This window comes from Periplaneta americana, chromosome 11, assembly GCF_040183065.1.
Source record: "Periplaneta americana isolate PAMFEO1 chromosome 11, P.americana_PAMFEO1_priV1, whole genome shotgun sequence".
NCBI classification, from domain to species: Eukaryota; Metazoa; Arthropoda; class Insecta; order Blattodea; family Blattidae; genus Periplaneta; species Periplaneta americana.
This window is the reverse complement of record NC_091127.1, coordinates 10,902,501-10,926,054: the sequence shown is the minus strand read 5'-3', so window position 1 is coordinate 10,926,054 and position 23,554 is coordinate 10,902,501. Positions and strand designations below refer to the sequence as shown.

Below are 23,554 nucleotides of genomic sequence, written 5' to 3'. Positions count from 1 at the left end.
CAGGGACTGTCGAAATAAAATTCAATTCAAACGCAAACTTACTAGGCACTTGGTCAGTAATTGAGACTCGTTCAGACATGGTTTCTTGTAAATAGTTCTTTTAATCTACCACAAAATATCTCAATATCCGGTAATTTCATCACTATAGAATTTTGTTATTGTAGGTTTAATTTGTAATTTAGTAAATACAAAAATATTCTTTGTTCTTAACTTCTATGATAAAATGTCTAGCTTTCATTAATCAGGTATTCTTGTCGTACTTTAATTTTTATTGTAATTGTAATTGTAAATTTAATATTAATTGTAATCTTATTGTTCATGTTATAGTTGTAATCCCCTGGTAGAGGGGCAGAGAAGGCCTGACGGCCTTATCTCTACCAGGTTAAATAAATAAATCTAATCTAATCTAATCTAATCTAATCTAATCTACGTCATAGAAGTCTATGAACGTAGGACAATGTCCATACATGTGCAGAGGTGCACTCGTTAAGAGTGACTGATTGGCAGGGATCCGACGGAATAAGCGCCGTCTTAAATCACAAAGTGATTTACGCATATCATGTATATTATTTAATGTACCGAAGTACATATTATGTTTCCATGCAGATATTCTGCGTCGTCGTACAATGAAAGAGTAGTGAAACAGAGATGACGCAGAATATCTGCATGGAAACATCATAATGTACTTCGGTACATTAATAGTACATTATGCAACGAGCCTATAATGATAGTAATTAAGACGGGAGGATGTTTATGAAACGAGCGCAAGCGAGTTTCATAATTTTCATACGAGCGTCTTAATTACCATTACAGGCAAGTTTCATACGACTTTTATGCTCGACTATATTTCTAACTTGAAATTATTCATAAGTTTTCATGTTATTCTTATGTGACTGGGGAGCAAACTGACTTCGTGCAATCTCGTAAATTGTGAGATGTGCGCAGACGCGAAAGTATTGATTTTTTCCGGGCAACGAATGTCGACGACCTTGATATAATCTAGAGAGTAATATAAACATTAATCTTGATATAACCTTGAAATTGAATTCGACATTGAAAAACGAGATGACAAATTGAATTTATTTGAATATTATTTACAATTAACGCTAATTATAGTAACAGAACATAACCTTCTGCGACAGTATTGGATTTCCAGCCTGCTTGACGTTTTGCTACTTGTCTTTCGATTGCATATCGGAGAATAATCGAAAACCTGAACTTTAATGACATGCATTAAAGGACTGCTACCAGGTGTATAATTACTACATTTCGGCATGGTCGAGCATAAAATAATATACAAAATAATATACTAATAAGTAGACTTGTGGAATTGCCACGAGAGTCGTAAGGTTTACTGCGCACGCGATATAGACTGTATGAGAACGGGGCGTGCAAAGGATGGAGTATGCCTCTAATGTAAACACTGAGCAGCATACTGCGGTTACAATAAAACCTGTATCCTGCATTCAAGAAATATAATGAATGATCATTGAAGTAGCAAATGTCTAAACATGTAAATACACAATTATTTTGTAGTGAGATATATATATTCTCTTAAAATTTAATGTAATATACTCACATCATCCTTGAATATGTACATTGCAGTGAAGAGTTACGTACATTTTGAGCGACTGCAAAGTAACCTCCTCCGATGGTCACTTAAACAGTTTTTATATTGGGAAAATGTACGTTCAACATCACACGATGTAATACGTGCATATTTGAAAAACGGAAAGCCGCTACTTTTTAGTACACCAACTTCAGACGTCTTGTCGTGACCTGATAGTACATAATTTATAATACGAACTTGTGAATAGGCAGAATTTTTAGCAATAATGTTTCTCAACTTACATTTCACTTTTTCTTAAATTAGTGAATTGTTATTTTGGATAACGGTTTGTGATACTTTATCCACTATATTAAGGGCTTCTGAGAGTTGTAGTTTAGACGATTCTAACAGGATGATGCTTTTGGACACGATTTTAAAACTAGAATCAATGAGCAGAATATCTTCCAATAGCTGTTCAGAAGGCAATGCTTTTACATCTGCAACAGCGGAACTGTCTGTGCTATCCAATTCATCAATTACCTTCATTATTTTGCCTTAATGTTCTGCATAATAATTAAAATCATCCAACCAACGGGTCAAGACTGGCTGCGGGGGTAAGGGTATTCCAGGGGAAATTGTTTGGAACAGCAACCCTCTCATTGTAGTATGTTTGATTGAATTCTTGTCTGCACTGAACAAATGTTAAGCTTTGACTATTCCAACCACAGTAATGCAAAAACAAGTGCTTACATAGGTATACATTAGCTGTAGCTGCTCTATCTATTTGGACCGGTCACATCTCTTAACATGAACTGCTTATACAGGGACATCACTTTATTTTTACCAACATTTTTAACATTAACCTGGCTATACTCGGAAACACTGTTGCCCCCTTCCATTACAGGAGTTTGATGTTACTAGTGCAATATGTAAACAAATCATTTTACTAGGTATAGGAGGAGAGAAAAGTAGTGTATCCATTTATGTTGTAGGGAAATACGATATTACGATTTTCAGTTTGATCATCACTTTTACGGAATTTATCAAAATACAGTAGAGTACTAACATTTTTTTTTTCAAAAACTCAACTTTTCAGGCGGCTATGTTCGTTATGTAATGTCTACTTTATTTAGCATATTAATTATTGATGTTAACATACAATATAGAGAGTGCATTTAAATTGAGGGGGTCATAAGTAAAGGGCTGTACGTGCACTTAAGTTACTTTTCAGAAAATGGGGTTTAAATATTTAAGCTTTCGTAAAATCGGTGAAATTTTTATTTAAATTTTAATGTGTGATGCGATTAAAATATCTCTTTGCCACCAAAATTTTAGATACTTTTGCTTACACTGGATGCACTTAACTCAAGTTATTACAAATGTCACTAGCATTCCTTTGCTTCTATCCACCTCAATTCAAAAAAGCTAATCTGAATTTTTAAACAAGTGCTGAAAATGGTTGCCGTTCATTACAATGCAGGCTTCAATTCAGTACGCATATTATTAAAAACATTTTGAAGCATATTCTCTGAAATTGAATTTATCGTTTCTTTGAATATAATTTTTAGTGCGATATTATTAATATAGGTTCTTTCTTCTATAGAAAACGCAACCATATTTATGAAACACACTATACACTGCAGTGTTTACTTCACTACTTGAAGACTTCGAATGCAACAGCGGCCGTAAGTTTGTGTGTCTGACGGGAGCAAGGACATTAGTGAAGGGGTGGGAGTGAAGTACATTCAGAAATGCAGGTACAATAAAAATGCAAGTAAAAATAAAATGATGTCCCTGTACTACGAGACCGGGAGGTCGCCCACCTCCTCTATACTGCCGTACATCGGCAACCTGATTGCATGCTGCGTGTGGCAATTCAATGAAGTCTACTAATAAGTAAGCTGACTCAGATTTAGAGCTCCGGTGAGCTCTCCAATATTCGGGTACGGCACAACACAATGTAAACCAGTATCCATGTTTTAGACAACCAATGAGCGGTGATTCACTTGTGAGACAGGCCACGACGTGACGCCGCGATCCTGCTCGTGCCGCGTGGTGTACTGGGTGTCGTACCTGACGGCGCTGGTGCTGCTCGCCGCGTACTCTGGCACGCTGATCTCCTTCCTGGCCAACCACCGCAACGAGTTCCCCTTCTTCGACCTCAAGGGCTTGCTGGCTCAGAACACGTACCTGATGGGCACGCTGCGGCACCACCTTCACTACTTCACCAGCAATGTGAGAACACTTCACATATAATCAATCAATTAAAACCACAGGGGATTCCTTCACAGAAGAAATCGATCTAATTCTACCGCTGCTGACTCACGGAGCTGAAGGTCATTTCAGTAGGACATCCAGAGTTTTTTTTTTTGGGGGGGGGGGAGAATAAAGAATATTTTTGACCTTCGGATATAAATGGAAAAATGCTTCTGCTGATGGCTAAGTTACCAGATTTCTCAGTCGAATTCCTCATTTCGGGATTCATCCATGATCACACACGTCAAATATTATAATTTACCACAGAAAAAAAGACCTCACGTCGTCATAGCCAGGCCTCTGTCTAGGGTCACCGAATCACCAGACTGAAGTTTGGCATGCAACATTCATTCATTCATTTATTTAATTTATTCATTCATTAATTTATTCATTCATTTATTCATTCATTTATTCATTTAGTCATTTGTTTATTCATTCATTTATTTATTTAGCCATTTATTCATTTAGACATTTATTTATTTAGTCATTTATTCATTTAGTCATTTATTCATTTAGTCATTTATTCATTTACTTATTTATTTATTTATTTACTTACTTATTTATTTACTTGCTTACTTATTTATTTACATATTTCCTTGCTTATTTATTTATTTATTTACTTGCTTACTTATTTATTTATTTACTTATTTACTTGCTTACTTATTTATTTATTTACTTATTTACTTGCTTACTTATTTATTTATTTATTTATTTATTTATTTATTTACTTATTTACTTGCTTATTTATTTATTTACTTATGTACTTGCTTATTTATTTATTTATTTACTTGCTTACTTATTTATTTATTTATTTATTTACTTGCTTATTTATTTATTTATTTATTTATTTACTTGCTTATTTATTTACTTGCTTATTTATTTATTGATTTATTTATTTACTTATTATTTACTTACTTATTTACTTGCTTACTTATTTATTTATTTACTTACCTATTTACTTGCTTACTTATTTATTTATTTACTTACCTATTTACTTGCTTACTTATTTATTTATTTGTTTACTTATTTACTTGCTTACTTATTTATTCATTTGTTTACTTATTTACTTGCCTACTTACTTAATTTATTTATTTATTTATTTATTTATTTATTTATTTATTTATTTATTTATTTATTGACTTATTGACTTATTGACTTACTTATTTATTTATTTACTAACTTATTTACTTGCTTACTTATTTATTTAATTGCTTATTTATTTATTTATTTACTTATTTACTTGCTTACTTATTTATTTACTTATTTACTTGCTTACTTATTTATTTATTTATTTATTTATTTATTTATTTATTTATTTATTTATTTATTTATTTATTTATTTATTTATTTATTTATTTATTTATTTATTTATTTATTTATTTATTTATTTATTTATTTATTTATTTATTTATTTACTTATTTACTTGCTTGCTTGATTACTTACTTACTTATTTATTTATTTATATGTGTGTTAGTGTTAATTTAGCTGTTTTATAATTCACACTACTGAGGAACCATCATCATCATCATTTAGTTGTGCGGGTCTAAACGAAACGTTTTGCAAAGACATGTGCAACTTGATGCTCAGTGCAAAGATTCCTCTAAAGAAATTGAGTGATCCCCATTTTAGAGGTTTTCTTCAGGAATTCTCTCGATACAAAAACTGTTTAAGCGATAGGCGAAGACGATTCAGCTTCGACAACTTACGAGAATATATCGTCGTTTACTGCAACGCTGGTAATTGCATCAATGATGACGAGGACTGAACCTTGCAAGGTATACTGCAGTACGTTATTTTTCTTTTCCTTCTGACTGTACGGAGATACAGTAGCATGTTGACGTCGTCTGTTTACGTTTAAAACCTGTTGAGCCAATGGTCTAAAAAATGAAAAAAATGTAACATATAGTAAATGTGCACCTACATACAACGATAAGTCATCCCGCATTCACTGTCTAGACCAGGCCTGCACAAGGTTTGCGCTCTCCGAGCCGGCTCACAGCTCATGAGCGGAATGCAGATATTAGCTGCGCTCTGTATAAGGGTGGACTGGAAGAAGGGGTGGATCTCGTACAAAATATACACAAAAGAAAGTACTATTACGAGTGCTTATGAAATGAATTCCCGTTCAGTGTTTGCAAAACTATCTTGGAGTATTATTAATTAATAAAGAAATATTTATTTTACAGAAGTAATAGAAATTCTATAGCTACTTAAATATACAATATCATTTTCTTATATTTTTATTTATCAGTACATCAAAACGAGGTTTTATGCTGTTGGCAGCTGAAAGGAACAGTAGCCTACTGATGGTAATGAAACATCAGTTACAGATGTTCGATGTCTGCCTTTATTAAAGTTGATTATAGAAAACAGTTGCTCACAAATATAAATGTTGAGCCAAACATAGCAAACATTTTCACAGCCAGCCTGTGTAGTCGTGGATATTATTGCTAATATTTAGTCTTGTAAAACTCAACCAGGCTAGTAGTATTATTTAAACGATCTTTAGCCCTTAGGTCACACTGAAGATCAATAAGTTCGAGCTGTAAATCGTTAAATGTTATGTTTTATTTAACGACGCTCGCAACTGCCGAGGTTATATGAGCACACTTAAATGCAATCGACCTGGCCCGGAATCGAATCCGCAACCTCGGGCATAGAAGGCCAGCGCTATACCAACTGCGTCAACCAGGCCCACCTGTAACTTAAATTACATTGTTTCGACTGGTGTTGAAGGAAGTTATTGTGATAACTTTAAACTTATTTTCAATTAAGACAAGACTTTTAGTAGGTTATTTTACGACGCTTTATCAACAGCTTGTGTTATTTAGCGTCTGAATGAGAAGAAGGTGATAATGCCGGTGAAATGAGTCCGGGGTCCAATACCGAAAGTTACTCAGCGTTTGCCCATACTGGGTTGAGGGAAAACCACGGAAAAACCTCAACCAGGTAAATTGTCCCGACCGGGAATCGAACGCTGGCCACCTGGTTTCGGGGCTAGACGCGCTAACCGTTACTCCACAGGTGTGAACCTTAAGACAAGAGCTTGGAACCTAGAATTAAATTCATTTTGAATTTGAATTAATATTTGCACATAATCGTTTCACATAGTTTCATCACGAGCAGTTTCTATCGTTCGAAAGTAAGCCATATTATCTTCCCGAAACTGGCTTCCGAAAAGTGTAAGTTTACGACTGAAATCCCGTAATTTATTCAACATATCAACAATGAGCTGGCCTTTTCCCTGAAGAGAGATATTAAATTTGTTGAAGATTAATGTATTTAATATCTTTATGTCTGGACTCGTAATGACGTATTATGTTACGTTTCTTTCTACCTTTCAAAATGTTGTGGCAGATAAAGCACTGAGTATTTACTCCAACAGGTATGAAAAAATAAGCATTTTCCCATGCAACATTGAAAGAATTTGTCTGATCACTTTTCTGTCTTTTAGATTCCTCCATACTGTACTGTAGCAGTAGGTAAGCAACGTGAAACAGTTACTGAGAATAGGCCTGCACACTGCACTCCGCTAGATAACTGAGTGGTCGTTTCCCTCTCCTCTACCTATATATAGCAAGTCTATGTCATTCTGACGTCTCGACCCAGAACTCATCCTGCCTAAGGTTTTTCCGTGGTTTTCCTAAGGCGTTAAGACAAATGTCGGGATGAGCCCTAAAAGAAATGGGCCACGGACCTATATGCCCTTCCCCATAAAATCCCCCTTTTTCTTTTCTAACAAACTACTTAATGCCCTAGTTCAGACTTTATAAAATTACTAAATACATGTGCAAGGTCACTCATGTAGTTGCAATGCGAAAGGACAGGGAACCTTTCAATTTGCAGATTCAGAATTCACGGCGTCTCTCCTGGCGGTCTTCACCTGCCTTGTCATCGAACAACAGACGACTGAGTCTTCTCGACTCCTCCTGCACTGCGAAATGACACAGTTCATTTCAATGTGCAGATTTACACCAGCCATCTCCTCCTCGTCCCGTCCCATGATCATTTTGATCACATTTCCATCCCCCTCGCGTATGTGGTACCTAAGAGGTTACGTCCATTTTCGGTTTTCCCCCTTCAGAATTTTCTAGAACTCCTTCAGTGGAGCAGCGTAACCCGGAGTGAGACTAGTGGCCAACACGCTTGGAGCTCACATATTTAGTTTCTTACAGCCCCGAACCCCTGGCAAGGACGCGTTTGCGTACCTTTTAAATTTGTCCTCCCAATTCTCCTCTTTCGATTTTTCGATTTTTCGATTCTGACGTATCTTCCTCTCCGTTTCGGCGAGCGGTAAACACCGCTCTCCCGCTCAGAAGGAGCGCGCGCGCTCGTTGAGTGCTATTTGTGCAGGCTTGGTCTAGACATAACCAAAGCTCGGAACTTGGGGACTTGTGTGTCGTGTGCATGAGTAAGGTTACAGGTACAACGTATACAAAGCTCACGCTGTAAGCTCTCAAGGACAGTCGTATGTGCTAAGAAAGTGGTCACATGTACGCACAAGGAAACTGTGTCATGTTGAAGCCAATGACAATCAGAGAATTACAAATAAACGGTCTGTCAGAGGAATTAGAAAATACGTGTTATTCGAATGGGTATTATAGAAGTTTGAAAATACATTTTTTAAATTTTAGGTACAGAATTTCGTGGAGAAATTCGGAGGAGATACATTATTTTCTACGAATGGAGAGTTTATATTTTGTAAGTTGTGCCACACACAAACTAAAGGCTGGAAACGGCATTCATTGAAAGACATTGCAGTCCCTTAAATTGGTGGAAAATTTGTCCTCAGCCATGGATCTGCCCTAGTAGTGACACACAAATTGAAAACTATTTTCGAAAAAAATTTAGGATATACTTATCTTTCTCAGATAAGAGATCAGCTAGCAACTGCTGAAAATCGAACAAAAAACAGTGACAGTTAAAACAGTTATTTTAAGTTTGCTCCCGTCACTTCATGTGACGTGGAAATAAGTTTTTCTCGTTTCAAATCATGTTTAACTCACTGACGAAGAAGTTATGGGTTCGAAAATCTTCGGATATAAGTAGTCATACACTGTAATATAATGTACAGAGCAGAACAGTAAATTTGATATATTGCTGATGTTTATTTTTATTATATATATGCTATAAAATTACGTGTTTCAACCTACCACAATACTATCAATATGTTGCTTCAGCCAGAAACCACTTTTATAGCAGACCTGACAGTACCTCCGTGCTGGAAGCGGGAGTTTGTTGACATTGAAGTCCGTCGCTTAGCCACGTGCAAAGACACAAGTCCCCAAGTTCCGAGCTTTGGACATAACCGAATAACGGCAGTGGATTGTAGTAATTTACAAAACCGTACTTAACTCTCCACAGAAGTCCAATCTGCTGTACGAGGTGTACATGAAGCGCTTCGACAAGCGTGGGGGCGTGGTGGCCGACTACGTGGCGGGCATTCGCCGCGTCTGCGACCGCAATTTCGCTCTGTGGGGCAGCCTGGACTTAGCTCAGCGGTACATGGACCGGGCGGCCTGCTCCGTCCTGCCCGTGCCCAACTACGGCTACGAGTACAGCGTCGCGATGGCGCTCGCCAATAACAGTCCCTACAGGATATTCCTCGACCACAGGTCAGCTCGTCATCTTCACTTACACGTTCAAACTAATATTTTATCAGTGGCGGCTCGTGGGTATTGAATTAAGGGGGGCTGCATACAAAAATAAACCATGCAACTTATCTTATTTAAAGATTAGTTCCATGCGCCTGGTCTTGTAGGTTGCAAACTTTTGAATCTTCTTATTAAAATCCAGTATGTCGTTTAACATAATCTTTACAATGGCAAACATACCTAATGCGATCACTTGTCTCATCGTATTTCTAAGACAGGATTTTACTCTCTTCAGACACGAAAAGCAACGTTCTGGTTCGGAAGTTGTCATTGGTATGGTGATAGCTATGCGTAGTAGTTTCACAACTTATGAAAATGAGGCCTGCAAGTTCCCAGATGGAAGAAACTACAAGAGCTTGACTGCGTCACTGATATTTCTGAATTCTTGTCTTTGATACAACACAGTGAGTTCAGTTTTTAGTTTGTCTTTATCGAACATTAGAAAAAGCTTCACACATACATTTAGGTCATTTTCAGGAAATGAGCTTCTGTAGCATTCAAATTTTTCTTGGCACAGAAGAGAAGATAATATCAGATGATCTATGAACTGGAATCGGGTGTTAGCTTGTGTGATAATGAGGTCACACACTTCCTTGGCTGCCGCAACCCTTGTCTGAATCCCTTCGACCTTACGACGGTTTTTAGGGTTTTCATTTTCACAGATCTCGCTGCTCAACTGTGCACTGTTCCGTGCTTGCCTCATTTATCGTCATGTTGTTAGAGGTTTCAGATTCGATAAATTAGCAAAAAATAAGCGAGCCTTTGTATTTTCTTTAGCGGCTCTTTCCATTATGAGATTCAATTGTTGGGCACTTAATTTCACATTTCTCTTGAATTGTTAAGGTAATGAACTCATTAGACTGTAAATATTGTACAGAATTAAACGTTGTCGCACTTGTTATACTCACAACATTAAAGAAAAAGTATTTAAAACTGCGCGCCACTGACAAACTGCTGCAAATTTTGCAGCGCCTGGAAACTCTGGATTCATGGCAAGGGGCAGCAGGGAGGAGGGGTAAAACTAACTCGCAAAGCCTCCGAGACGAGACTGGCAGCTCCAGGGGAGGAAGAGGCTTCACCCATAGTCTTGTCTCTGGCTTCGCTCTGGCAGCACCAGGAGAGGAAGTGACTTCAGTAACGATTGCGTGCATGTCAATGAGAGAGAAATTTTAAAAAATTCGAGCCGCTAAATAGAGACAGTATAATAAATATATTTCACAACATAAAACGAGATAAGAGCCACAAATGTCTGGGGGTGCTGCAGCCCCGCAGCACCCCTTCGAAAGCCGTCCCTGTATTTTATCCATTTTGAATCTTGCGTACACTACTTTTAACACTTGAATATAAGTAATTGAATAACTAGCGGACTTACTCGTGTTAATTATGTAAGTCTGTGCGGCTTACAGCTGTTTCGATGCTTCATCACACCATCCTCAGAGCCTACTAGATCTCGACGTCATCTCGAACTTCTCTGCCTGTTGTGTGGGTGTGTTTGATTGTTGAAAGGTGTTGAAAAGTGGAGTCAAATAGTGTGTGTGTACTGAATGTACTGCACAGATACGTAGACGACATACTCATGCTATACAAAGGAGACAAAAGACAAATACACAAACTACACCAATACATAAACAAATTACACCCAAAACTTCAACACATACTGGAACTTGAAAACAACAAATCCATAAATTTCCTAGACATCACCATAACAAAAATTGACAACAAACACACCTTCAAAATATACAGAAAACCAACCACCACCACCACACACATACACAACACATCTAACCACCCCACACAACACAAACATGCTGCATTCAGGACTATGGTACACAGATTACTCAACATACTCATAAGCCAACAACACTACAATGAAGAAGTGAACACAATCAAATACATAGCACAAGAAAACGGTTACAATCCAAACATAATAGACAACATCATAAGAAAGACAAAACAAAAACTTAACAAACACAAAAACACGCAAAACAACACAAACACAACAACACAAGAAATACATCACACTAACATATGACAACAAAAGCACACATAAGATCGCATCTTCATTCAGAAAGCAGAAATACAACATAGCATATAGAACAGAAAACACACTACAAAGACATCTCAACACACAAAAAACACAAACAAATAAATACGACCACACAGGTGTATACAAAGTCACATGTAATAGTTGTGACAAGTTCTACATAGGACAGACAGGCAGATCATTCCAAACACGCTACAAAGAACACATTAAAGCAAAAACCAGAGGACACAATACATCTACATACGCCGATCACATAACCAATGCTAACCATACATACAATAACATAAATGCGGACATGGAAATCCTACACATACAACCCAAGAACCAAAAACTCAACACACTAGAACAATACGAAATATACAGACACAATAAAACACGCCCTAATCAAATTCTCAACACACAGATCAATTTCAGTACACACACACTATTTGACTCCACTTTCCAACACCTTTCAACAATCAAACGCACCCACATAACAGGCAGAGAAGTTCGAGATGACGCCGATATCTAGTAGGCTCTGAGGATGGTGTGATGAAGCACCGAAACAGCTGTAAGCCGCACAGACTTACATAATTAACACGAGTAAGTCCGCTAGTTAATCAATTACTAATATTTTATATGTAGGCCTAACTGACATCCAAAAACTAGTCTATCTCAATCGATCAACAAACGACTTCTTACCAGAAAGCGGAGTTCGAATCCGAGTAAATCCTTTCAGTCCACAGTACTGTAAGCTGAAGAATCCTAACACTGCTGATCTAGTTCCATGCTTTCTGTAAGTTTTATCGACTTTGATAGGCTATGTCAGTGGTTCCCAAACGTTTTGATCGCGGATCCCTTTCGACTCGAAAAACTATTCACGGATCCTCAAATTAAATTGTAATTTTTATTCATATTTATAAAGCTTTTAAATTTATTGTTAACTAGCCGTACCCGTGCGCTTCGCTGCACCCGTTACAAATAAATATAAAGTAATTACATAGGTAATTAAAAAGGACATTTGATCCAGGGAACATTCGTGTTTGATAGAAGGATAAATCGTTGATTATATTACTTAATTTAAATTGTATTAAAAATTTAAATGCGATCATTTTCATCCAGAGACCACTCATTTGGTCATAAAAATTATTTTAGGAAATACAGGAAACGAATGTCTATCAAGTTTTCTGTGCATAAGAAGCTATTTTAATCTTACCTGTCCTCGATTCACTCAGAAGTTACTGTAATAACATTATAGCATTATGTCCATCTAGAGAAACTACACTTTCCAGTGATGAATTAATAATTAATTATACAAATCTGTTATTTTAGCTTCCGATATTACTTCATACAAACACAGAAACATTCTATGTAAGCTACCGTATGTTTCATAGCTTTCGATTGTTGTTGTCCAAGACCCCTTATAGACGAAGTCATTTGTTTTTTATTTCATTACACCGCCTTAGATGGCGTTGTTATTGTAATTTTTAAACTCATTTATCTCATTAAATATCAGTCCTATCAAAATTTTGCATAGAATAAAACTTATCGGAAATTATTTTTAAAGAAACTTTTGTTATGTAATATTTTTCATGAAAATTAATAATAAGGGAGATATTTCGATTTATTTAATTCAAGTCCCCTTATAACCCCCCTTTTAAATAAAATATTTTGAATGCCATATAGCCTAAATTCTAAGTTACAACGAACTTAATTTATATTCCAATTTTCATATAAATCGGTTCAGCCATTATCGCGTGAAAAGGTAACAAACATCCAGACAGACAGACAGACAGACAGACAGACAAACAAACAAAAATTTCAAGAAAGCGATTTTCGGTTTCAGGGCGGTTAATTATATATGTTAGGACCAATTATTTTTGGAAAATCGAAAATTACCAGAAAAATTTCGGCTACAGATTTATTATTAGTATAGATTAAAAAGTAATACAGTTCTACATTTTGAAGCTGGAAATTTTTTTTCTTTTTCGAAACCAGTGATTGTTTCCATTACACCTCGGAATAAAATGCATTACAATCGATTTTTATATAAGTTATACAGTTCGTAACGGTTGAATTTATGGTATGGCACTATTTCTCTGTACATAATGCGTGTGATAAAGAAAAAAAAATTGGTTTCTGTGGTTTGTGAAAGGTTTAAACTCCATTATATCATCTGAGAATTTCAAATGTAAACTCGGTGAAACGTTTGGATTTAAATTGAACATTGTTACAAAACGCAGAGCGGCACTTAATTCGGAGCATGTGAATGCACTCACATATTTAAAATCATGGATGAAGCAGTATTAACTAGACGAGTCTTCATACTTTTTGTTATTTATGTTTGTCTCAAAAATTCCCGGAGAAATTGTCACAATAAATTATAAGCCTCATAATAAAAATGTTATAAGTAATTAAAATAATTGTTTTGTAATATAACGATGCAATATATACAGATATACAACATTTAATGCTCATGCTTATCACCGAACACAAGTTAAATTTAACGAATTTAAATACTATTATAGTCACAATCATGTCATGGTATGAAAGAAAAATTCCACAACCTCGAGCGGGAATCGAACCTGCGACTTCCTGTTCTCTGGTCAGGCGCTCTACCACTGAGCTATCGAGTTCGTCTCACGCCAAAGGCTTGGAATTATCCTTTCATACTGGCGACTCTGTTATAGAGTACTGTCCATAGCATCTGATCTAGTCAGCACTGCTTATGGGTTGAAAGAAACTTTACAAATGTAATCTTCATCTTGCGTCACCAAACATCGCAAGATGAAGATTAAATTTAACAATAATTGTGTATTACAGCCTATCGATTAATCGATTAAATTCAAATAGTTATAAATATTTTGATCGATCAACAGCACTAGTTCTAACTTATCGCGTGGTTGGAAACTTCGCTTACACGATCATAAAATCGTAGGTCAGATATCTTTGAACGTCAGTGTACAATCGCGTCGAGAAAAACGATACTAATATATGTTATTTATTTCAAAATATATTATATTACCAACCGCGGATCCCCTGATGGAGCACAATGAATTATCATTGAGTTGAATTGTCATTGAGTTGAATTGTCATTGAGGCTTCAGCGTGTTCATAATGCTTGTGTTCGTTTCATTTTTAACAGCCGTCGCTATGATCATGTCTCCGAGTATTTCTTTCAATTATCTTGGCTTCGTTTACGGGAGAGACGTTCAGTTCATTCACTCTGTTTGCTGTATCAGATTTTAAATAATTCCACACCTATTTACCTAGTTCCTCGCTTCACATTTTTAGCATCCCACCACAACCGTGATACACGTTCACAGCATAACCATGTTCTATCAATTCCATTCCATCAAACATCTCTCTACTCTGCTTCCTTCACAATACACACAGCTCGTTCCTGGAATTCCTTGTCACAGGAAATCAGGAGCAGTCTAAAATCTTTTAAGTACACTCTACTTAGAAATGTTTTTAACGAACAGAACTAGACTCTTGCGGAAGTTTCTAAATAGTCTTAAATGACCAAGTTGTTATTTTTTCTCCTCTCTTCTTCTTCTTCTTCTCCTTTTTCTCTTTTCTTTTTTTTTATTATCTTGATATATTTCTTAATCATTTGTGTTTGTATGCCATTTACGTGGTACAGTCATTAAGTTCTAATACTGAGCGCATAGTGGCGTTGTGGTGCACTATAGCGCATAGGTGGCGCCATGGTATGATACCTTGTCAGTTAGTCTCTCGATCCAACAAGAGACAGTTGAGTGCATGCACTGTAAGCAGAACTACGGTCTTTGTTGTGACGGTGATTTGAATGCGCGCGTCGGAACTCGAGTGTGTTGCAGTTTGAGCAACGGGCAAACGTCACGTTCTGTCAGAAATTAGGCGAAACTATTATAACCGATCATAACTGGAGACGAAACATAGTGTTTTCTTTACGATCCGCAACTGAAGCGACAATCCGCCACCTGGAAAACGCCATTATTTCCACGACAGAAAAATCCGCAACAAGACAGGTCAAAAGGCAAGGTGATGCTTTAACAGTTTTTTTTTATTCAAATGGAATTGTTCACATAGAATTCATCCCACAAGGTGCAACTGTAGACAAGATCCTCTACAAAGAGATTCTTGGCCGTTTAAGCAATTCAATTCGTCGTAAGCGTCCTGAGCTTTGGCATAGGAAGAATTGGCTGTTGCTACACGACAACGCCCCTGCACATCGCTCCATCCTTGTCCAAGAGGAACTTGCAAGGTAACAGGTCGCTGTTTTGCCACACCCTCCGTACTCACCTGATCTCGCACCATGCGATTTTTTTTCTCTTTCCCCTCATGAAATCAATCCTACGTGGGCGTAATTTTTATGCGGCCGAAAAGGTCATGACTGCCACAAGAGAAGCCGTACGGCGTCTTCCTGCCAACATCTTTCAGCGGTGCTTCCAGCAGCTACACCAACGTTGGCAGACGTGCATAGCGGCCAACGGCGACTATATTGAGGGAGGATGTCGATCTGTTTAAGTGTACGCCGTATCACGCGGCATCTTCTGAGACATCCAGATTCTTGTGGGTGCCTACCCTTCAGGCGTCAGTGTCAGAACTTAATGACTGTACCACGTAGTACGACTTTGCTAATCAACATTTTATGTCTTGTAACCCACATGTATTCTCCTATTAGTATATTAACTGTATAATATATCTCAAGTGAATTAATCGTCGTATTTATCTCGGACATTATAGGTCTTATAAATTGTGTGTTTGTGTGTGTGTGTGTGTGTGTGTATTCCCCTTATGTTATGTAACTGATTTTGATTATGTGTAATTTTCTACTTTATTTTATATATTACATAACCGATCTTGACTATTTGTAATTTTATATTATGTACCTGATCTTGATTATTGTAATTTTTTATTATATTTTATGTAATTTCTAAGGTATTTTCTTTTGTGTTGCCTTGTAATCAAATTTTGTATTTCATGTATATTATTGAAACCTGGTTGAGTGGAAGAGAAGGCCTCATGGCCTTAACTCTGCCAGGCAAAATAAACCTACTACTACTAAACCTACTACTTTGGAAACCACTGGACTAAACTATTTCTAACTAAAGATTGAAGTAGACGTAAACAAAATCGAAATGTATTACTCCGCAATCGCAAGATAGCTACCAAAGCAGCCATCAGGGAGCATTATTTTCAGCAAGTGAGCACGCAGGGCAGCCACCGTCTGATATATTGCAGACATTTCAACACATTCATTGAACTAACCCATAAAATGCTCACAGAGGGTTAATATTTATTATTTCTCTACTGGAAATAGTGGATTTTCATTTTCTGTAGATTCGTGATTAAATGTTATTCTTTGAAGAGTTGGTAATTTCTTTAATTCTACAGAAATCTATTTGAGGTTGACAACACTGAATCTCGCACTGTGTTATACCAGCCGTGCTGATGTGCTCTGTGAAGCTGCAAGTCACCTTGGGAGGGATTTAATGCCTATTACGCATGCGCGTTGCCATAATACACGTTACAATGATTTAACACGCAATGTCTGAAACTACTAATATAAACATGTTGTTTAAGGGGACTGGGTCAAAGACGTTATAATAGTATACTAGACTCACACAGAGCGCTGGTGTGCTGTCCAAAATTGAAACCAGTCTGCGCATGTTTACGCCGCCATGCTACTGGTAGAAATAGAGCGGTAAACACGATTGTCATACTTGTCCTTTGTTTTGTCTCGGGTGTTTTTAGTGAATAGTGTTAAAGTAATGGCAATATAATTTTGAAAGATGATATATTATCGCCGCGGACTCATGCTTAACATGTCGGCATCATACAATAACGTGCGGTATGGTTTAAAAAAATAATTTTGCCGACCGATTGTTGCTCTGTAGGTTTCACTCTAAGCGTCACGTTGTCACGTCTACTTTCTCGATAAGAATAAGCACTAGTTTGTTATATTGTTAAATGGCTATTATTATTATTATTATTATTATTATTATTATTATTATTATTATTATTATTATTATTATTATTATTATTATTATTATTATTATTTCATATACGAGTACGTTGGCTTTCTTAACTCTTAATAATAAATAATTTTTAATCACATACCTTAATGTTCGTCCTCAGCACAAGACATTGCAACCTCGGGTTTAGTCTACGTGGATTAGACAAGTAAGTGTCATTTAATAATAATTGAAGCAGCTTATTGGTTGCATTATTGAAATTGAGGCGAGTGATTGGAGCGGCGACACAAGAAATTGAAAACAATAATACAATTAAATTTCAAAGACCTGCCGAACGCATGAGGCCGCTCAAAGACCTGCCGAATGTTAACCATGAGAACGCGGCGATAATACCATCCCTGTTTAATTTTCCAAGCTATTTGCAAAAGGTACGATATAATATTATCTCTGTTGTTACAATATCAATATCATTAAAAATCAATCAGTAGTTTACGACAATAAAGAATACTTAATTGTTAGTACAGGTATATCAGACTGTAGAGAAATCCCACTGAGTGAATTATTTAGACTTACACATCAGATGTTAAAACATTAGTGGAAAGATAACTTTTTGTTTTTATTATGTAAATGAATTTATCTGCAAGATAATAAACTTTCATTCAAGATCCATATATGGATAAATAAATATACAGATAATAAATAAATAAATAGCTATAATAGCTAAGCCTCCTTTGTGAATTTATGATTCAGAGTTCACCTATAAATAACTCTTTTACATTTTGCCGGATATATTTTATTAACAAAAGCAAGGAATGGCATCTTATTGATATGTGCATATGTGCATAAAAATTATGTACCATCAATCCGCAAGCAATGATAATATATCTATTTTATTTATTTAAAATAAAAATTCAATATGTAAAAAATCCACACATAAAAAGTATGTGGTTTTTTTTTATCTTGCATAAAGTGATTGTTTAGTTTTTAGGCCTTCACGTTACCTATTGTTTGCAATGTATTAGGTACCAATACTTTTTATAATTGATAGCATTCCCTTTATTAATTGAAGAATGAATTCAATATAATTTGGCTACCTTCGCACATTATATTTTGCCAGATTACCTATGTCCTGTGGTCTAAAAGTACCGGTAATATGATTTATTTTTGATTCTCTAAAACTTAACAAGTCTGTACTGATTATCCATATTTATTTCACTTAGGAATTTGATTATAATAAGAATTTGTGTAATCAAGGTGCATATATTTATGTCTTGTGATCTAAGAGTTAGTATGTTAATATAATTTTAGATTCTCTGAAACCTAACAATTTGCTGATTATCGTAAAATTATACAATCTATAATGTGTATTGTGTAGGCCTATTTATGGATGTATCAGTATGTTTTCTATAAATTGCTGCATACGTATTTTCTTTTCTTTAATGTTCTAACACATATCAATGAAACTTTGAATATGTTTATTTCGTCCTAATTTTACGTTAAACGTCGAAAATGGCCATAATATGTCAATTTTAGATCATCACAGCGTTAAATTGCGTGATTTACGCACTGCTATTATTTGTCTGCTCTCCAACAATATGGCGGCAAGCGCAGCGTTCAATTTGCCCCGGTTTCCTCGTTTCGCGCAGCCGAGACTGTAGGGGCTTGGACTGGGTAGTGATGCCTGTGTGATTAAAAAATTGCAGTACAAAAGTTTAGTTCAATATTTCTAGACTTTTGGAGCTCAGACTGGAATGAAACTTTCCATGCTTATACAATAAATCATTCTGAATTCAGTGGTATAAAAGACAACTAAATTAGTTTCGTATCCAAGTTCAAAAGAAAGACCCTAACTGACAACATGTTTTCCCACTTTGCTAAATGTACCTCATTCTTCAGGTGCACATTACTTACTACAATCTTCACTCATATACCTTGTATTTTTTTTACGTTATCTAGTAATATATATTGTAAATTCTAAAGCAAAATTTAGTTAATATTTTACCCCTAGTGAAACGGAAAAAATATTGAACTTTGTTTAACATTTTTTGCAATTTTTTTCAATGCATGTACATTTTTTTCTCGTGTTGTGTGCGATATTCTTAAACCCGCATGTTTACTATGTAGAATACAAGCTACAGAAAACACTAAAAATTTCATGTAAATTTATTCAGTAGTTTCAGAGAAAAATGCACTAAATTATGAAAAATGTCAACTTACGGAAAACTGCATTAAAAAGAAAGAAGAATGTATGAATTACATGCACCCCCAAATTTAAAGAGGCTATATGTGCAGAAATACTCCCACAATATTTATAACATATTGTTTTAAAGAGTTAGTTTTATACCTTTTTTAACTAAAAAATATTTCTGACCGCTAATCACTACCTGGTTTCCTTAAATCGTAAGAAAGTGTTCTTATAAGCATGTTTAATTCACTGGTATTTCATGTATATTATACATTTTATTATTTTAAAAGGAACTATTTTAATATGAGGAAGAAGATGACAAGCATGAGTTTGGAGGCGTTGTGCGTCCAATAGCCAATCAGGAACCATTATGCCACGTGCATTTATTTACATTTACTTCAATCTTTAGCTGGAAAGAGAGTATGTTTAGAGGTTTTTAAGGAACTCTCGACATTCTCATTACACTTAATTTCAGCAGTTGGGCAAGGCTGAATGGAATAATGTGAACCTGAGTGATGTGAATTGAACACATTTTTTGTTTCCAGGTTGGCCAAAATGCGTGATACCGGCGTAATGATGAGGGAACACCAGACAGCGTGGTACAAGCGCAGTCCTCTGGAGAAGAACACATGGTCCAGCGTCAGCCTGAGACAAGTGACGCCTCTACTGGTGATCTTAGGAGCGGGGATCACCCTGGCGATTGTGATGCTGCTACTGGAGATGGTGACCATGCGTTTCCTCAAAACAAGGAGAAATGCAACCACCATCATCACGTGGACCGGGAAACAGCAAATCATACGCCCCTTGATTCTCAGCCACAACTCGACGACGGAGTACTTTTAAGATACCCGTAATTCTCATATTTTCATTTTCGTAATTTTTTTTTTTTTGTGCGAGATCGTGCGTATTTGCTTGGTTTCCGCACAAAACCAATCCGCGGAAAGTCTAAAATTCCTCATTCAACATTCCCAACCTAACACACATAACAATTTCCCTCTTCTTACCGCTTAAGTGACATATTGATTTTACTGCTTTAGGCTTTTAACATATTATTTTTAGAGACGTTCAATATAGTAATAATTATAAATTGGAAATTCACCATTTCAATTTCACCTAAATTGCACTGTTAATTACTGTTTTTAAATATTTGCAAAAATTAAGTAAACTCTACAACTCCACTAAAGTTACTGTATTCGTGATGCAAATAACATTAAGGAAGCCGTGAAAAGATCAACAAGATTCCAGACTCATCATAGACTGGGAGAAAAAAAGACAGACGTATATCACAGCCTGCTGGAGTATAGTAAACACAGAAAACATTTTAAACCAACAATGTTGAAGATAGATATTTTTGTTTTGCAAATTTGCCGTCATTGAACAGAAACCAAGATGGATATTTCATTGCAACTAATTATAAATTCCTCTTTCAGATATGTAATAAACGATCTTCGCACAAAATAATGTACGATACACGAGCGGTATGTTTTCTTTCAATTCTCAACTACGTTTCGCTTTTTCAAACTTTTCCTCGAACATGAAAACTTCAACATACCGCTCTTGTAACGCATATTACTATTACTTCACGGTATTTACTATACAGGGTGTTTCAAAGGTGATGGTAAAAAATTTAGGGATGAGAAGTAAAAACGAAGAGAAGCAAAAAAGTTTCGGTAAACTTGGGTCCGCAATTTAACCGTTTACGAGGTAATGCCGTTTTGTGCTTATTGGTGCCCGCTGACCACCACCACCACTTACTGGCTTCTAAGGAACCCGGAGGTTCATTCCCGCCCTCACATAAGCCCGCCGTTGATCCCTATCCTGAGCAACATTAATCCATTCTCTATCATCATATCCCACCTCCCTCAAATCCATTTTATTATTATCTTCCCATATACGTCTTGGCCTCCCTAAAGGTCTTTTTCCCTCCGGCCTCCCAACTAACACTCTATATGCATTTCTGGATTCGCCCATACGTGCTACATGCCCTGCCCATCTCAAACGTCTGGATTTAATGTTCCTAATTATGTCCAGGTGAAGAATACAATGCGTGCAGTTCTGCGTTGTGTAACTACATCCACAATATATCCGATTCCCCTTTGCAGTAAGCATATTACATGTATTCCACTTTATTATGTAATCAGTGTCATTTTTATTTAAAGAATACAGTTTGTAGATCAAGCTTGATGTTAATTGTGCATACCTAAGTTACTATTTCCTATCGTTTAGCTTCTGTTAAAAGTCATGCCACATTTATTCCATTAATTCGTTTGTTTGTGAGTGTGCATATGTGTTTAGCTTCTGTGTAAATGTATTCGCTGTACTTATAAATACATTAAATACATTACAGACGTGATCTGTATATTTTAAGACAATGTGTAATATGTTACTAGTCAGCGATGTATGCAATGGAGGGGGAAAAGAACTGGACACCTTACCCCATTATCTGCTGGCTTAGTTGCATCATGAGTGATACCTTATTGGTGTCACTTGTGAGGTTCAAACACCCTGACTTCGGACAGTTGACTAAACAAAACAAACCTACTTTTCAACGAATATTTCGTCATGTACTAGTTCACCAATGGAGCGTTAAGACTTAGCTGAATTTCACTGCAATACTGACGGTTTTATATTGCCAATTTTGTCTTACCGCTAATGATCAGCAATCGTTTCATAAATCAACGAGGAACACCGTACTCTGCTTATCAATAAACTCAGAAATAATCAATAATATTCACATCAATTTCCTTCATATTACACCATTAAATTTTCTTTTACAGAATGGAATTTTCATGACTGTACATTTAAATATTTTTTTTTTTAATTTTATTACGTTTAAAATAAAAATAGATACCGCCACGGTGGTCTAGTGCCTAGAGCGCTGGACTTATAACCCTGTGCAACCGGATTCGATCCCGATATAGGTACCGCAGATTTATAACTTGTGTTGGGCAAGCCCATGGTCCAGGTAACACAGGGGTTTTATCCAGGAGTCCCGGTTCCCCTGTGGCATCCCAACAAATCTCTATCATCGTCTCATCTCATCGTGGATGTAGCGTAGACCAGCCTCCTATGGCGCACACTGGACAACGACTCTGTCAGTAAATTGGTCTACACAGCCGGCTTCATATGGATTAATGACGAACAGCCAAGTACCCGCCACTAGTAAAATTATTATTATTATTATTATTATTATTATTATTATTATTATTATTATATCCATTATTATTGCATGCTAGACAGACTACTCAAGTACCTGGATCGTTTTAATATTTTAGTCAATAATCAGCATGGTTTCAGACCCTCAAAGTCCACCAATACTGCAATCTATAGCGTATTCAATGAAATTACGTCTGCTCTTGATAATGGTAAGCCTCCCGTTGGAATTTTTTGCGATCTTAGCAGAGCTTTCGACTGTGTGAATCATAACCTTCTTCTGGCTAAGCTTGAAAGATATGGTATTCGTGGGATAGTTTTAAAATGGTTTGCCTCTTATCTTCAAAACAGATATCAATATGTGGAAATACTACACAAGGATCATAAAATAAATAATTTTACACATAAATATAGATCCAAGAATGTACATATTGATGTGGGTGTTCCTCAGGGCTCTGTTCTGGGCCCTGTATTGTTTCTTTTATATGTAAACGATTTACCCATGTATGTAAGAAATCATTTTATGTGTATGTATGCTGATGATACTTCTGTCATTGTAAAAGATGGAGAGGAACTGGATTTAGAGACAACCTGTTGTGACCTGTTAAAAGATCTCAAAACATGGTTTGATAGCAATCTGCTTCACTTAAATATTAATAAGACCGGATATATTTACTTTCACAATTCTCAAAAGAGAAATTTGAAGGACATCAATATTTCTATTCAAGATCAATACTTATGTAAATGGGAAACTACTAAATTCTTGGGCG

At 36.0% G+C, this 23,554-nt stretch overlaps 1 protein-coding gene and 1 long non-coding RNA gene across 2 annotated transcripts in view; one reads left to right on the top strand and one right to left on the bottom strand.

Moving 5' to 3' along the window:
• The window catches only part of LOC138708795 (probable glutamate receptor), a 50,987-nt gene extending 28,801 nt beyond the window's left edge, over nt 1-22,186 (top strand). Inside the window, exons 7-9 of the mRNA XM_069838979.1 lie at nt 3,567-3,784; nt 9,171-9,421; nt 20,177-22,186. Of these exons, the coding sequence (XP_069695080.1) occupies nt 3,567-3,784; nt 9,171-9,421; nt 20,177-20,474 (767 nt within the window). The 3' untranslated portion in view covers nt 20,475-22,186. The remainder of the gene's footprint in view (nt 1-3,566; nt 3,785-9,170; nt 9,422-20,176) is intronic.
• The window catches only part of LOC138708800 (uncharacterized), a 199,453-nt gene that overhangs the window by 154,765 nt on the left and 21,134 nt on the right, over nt 1-23,554 (bottom strand). The gene's annotated exons all lie outside the window — the stretch shown is intronic.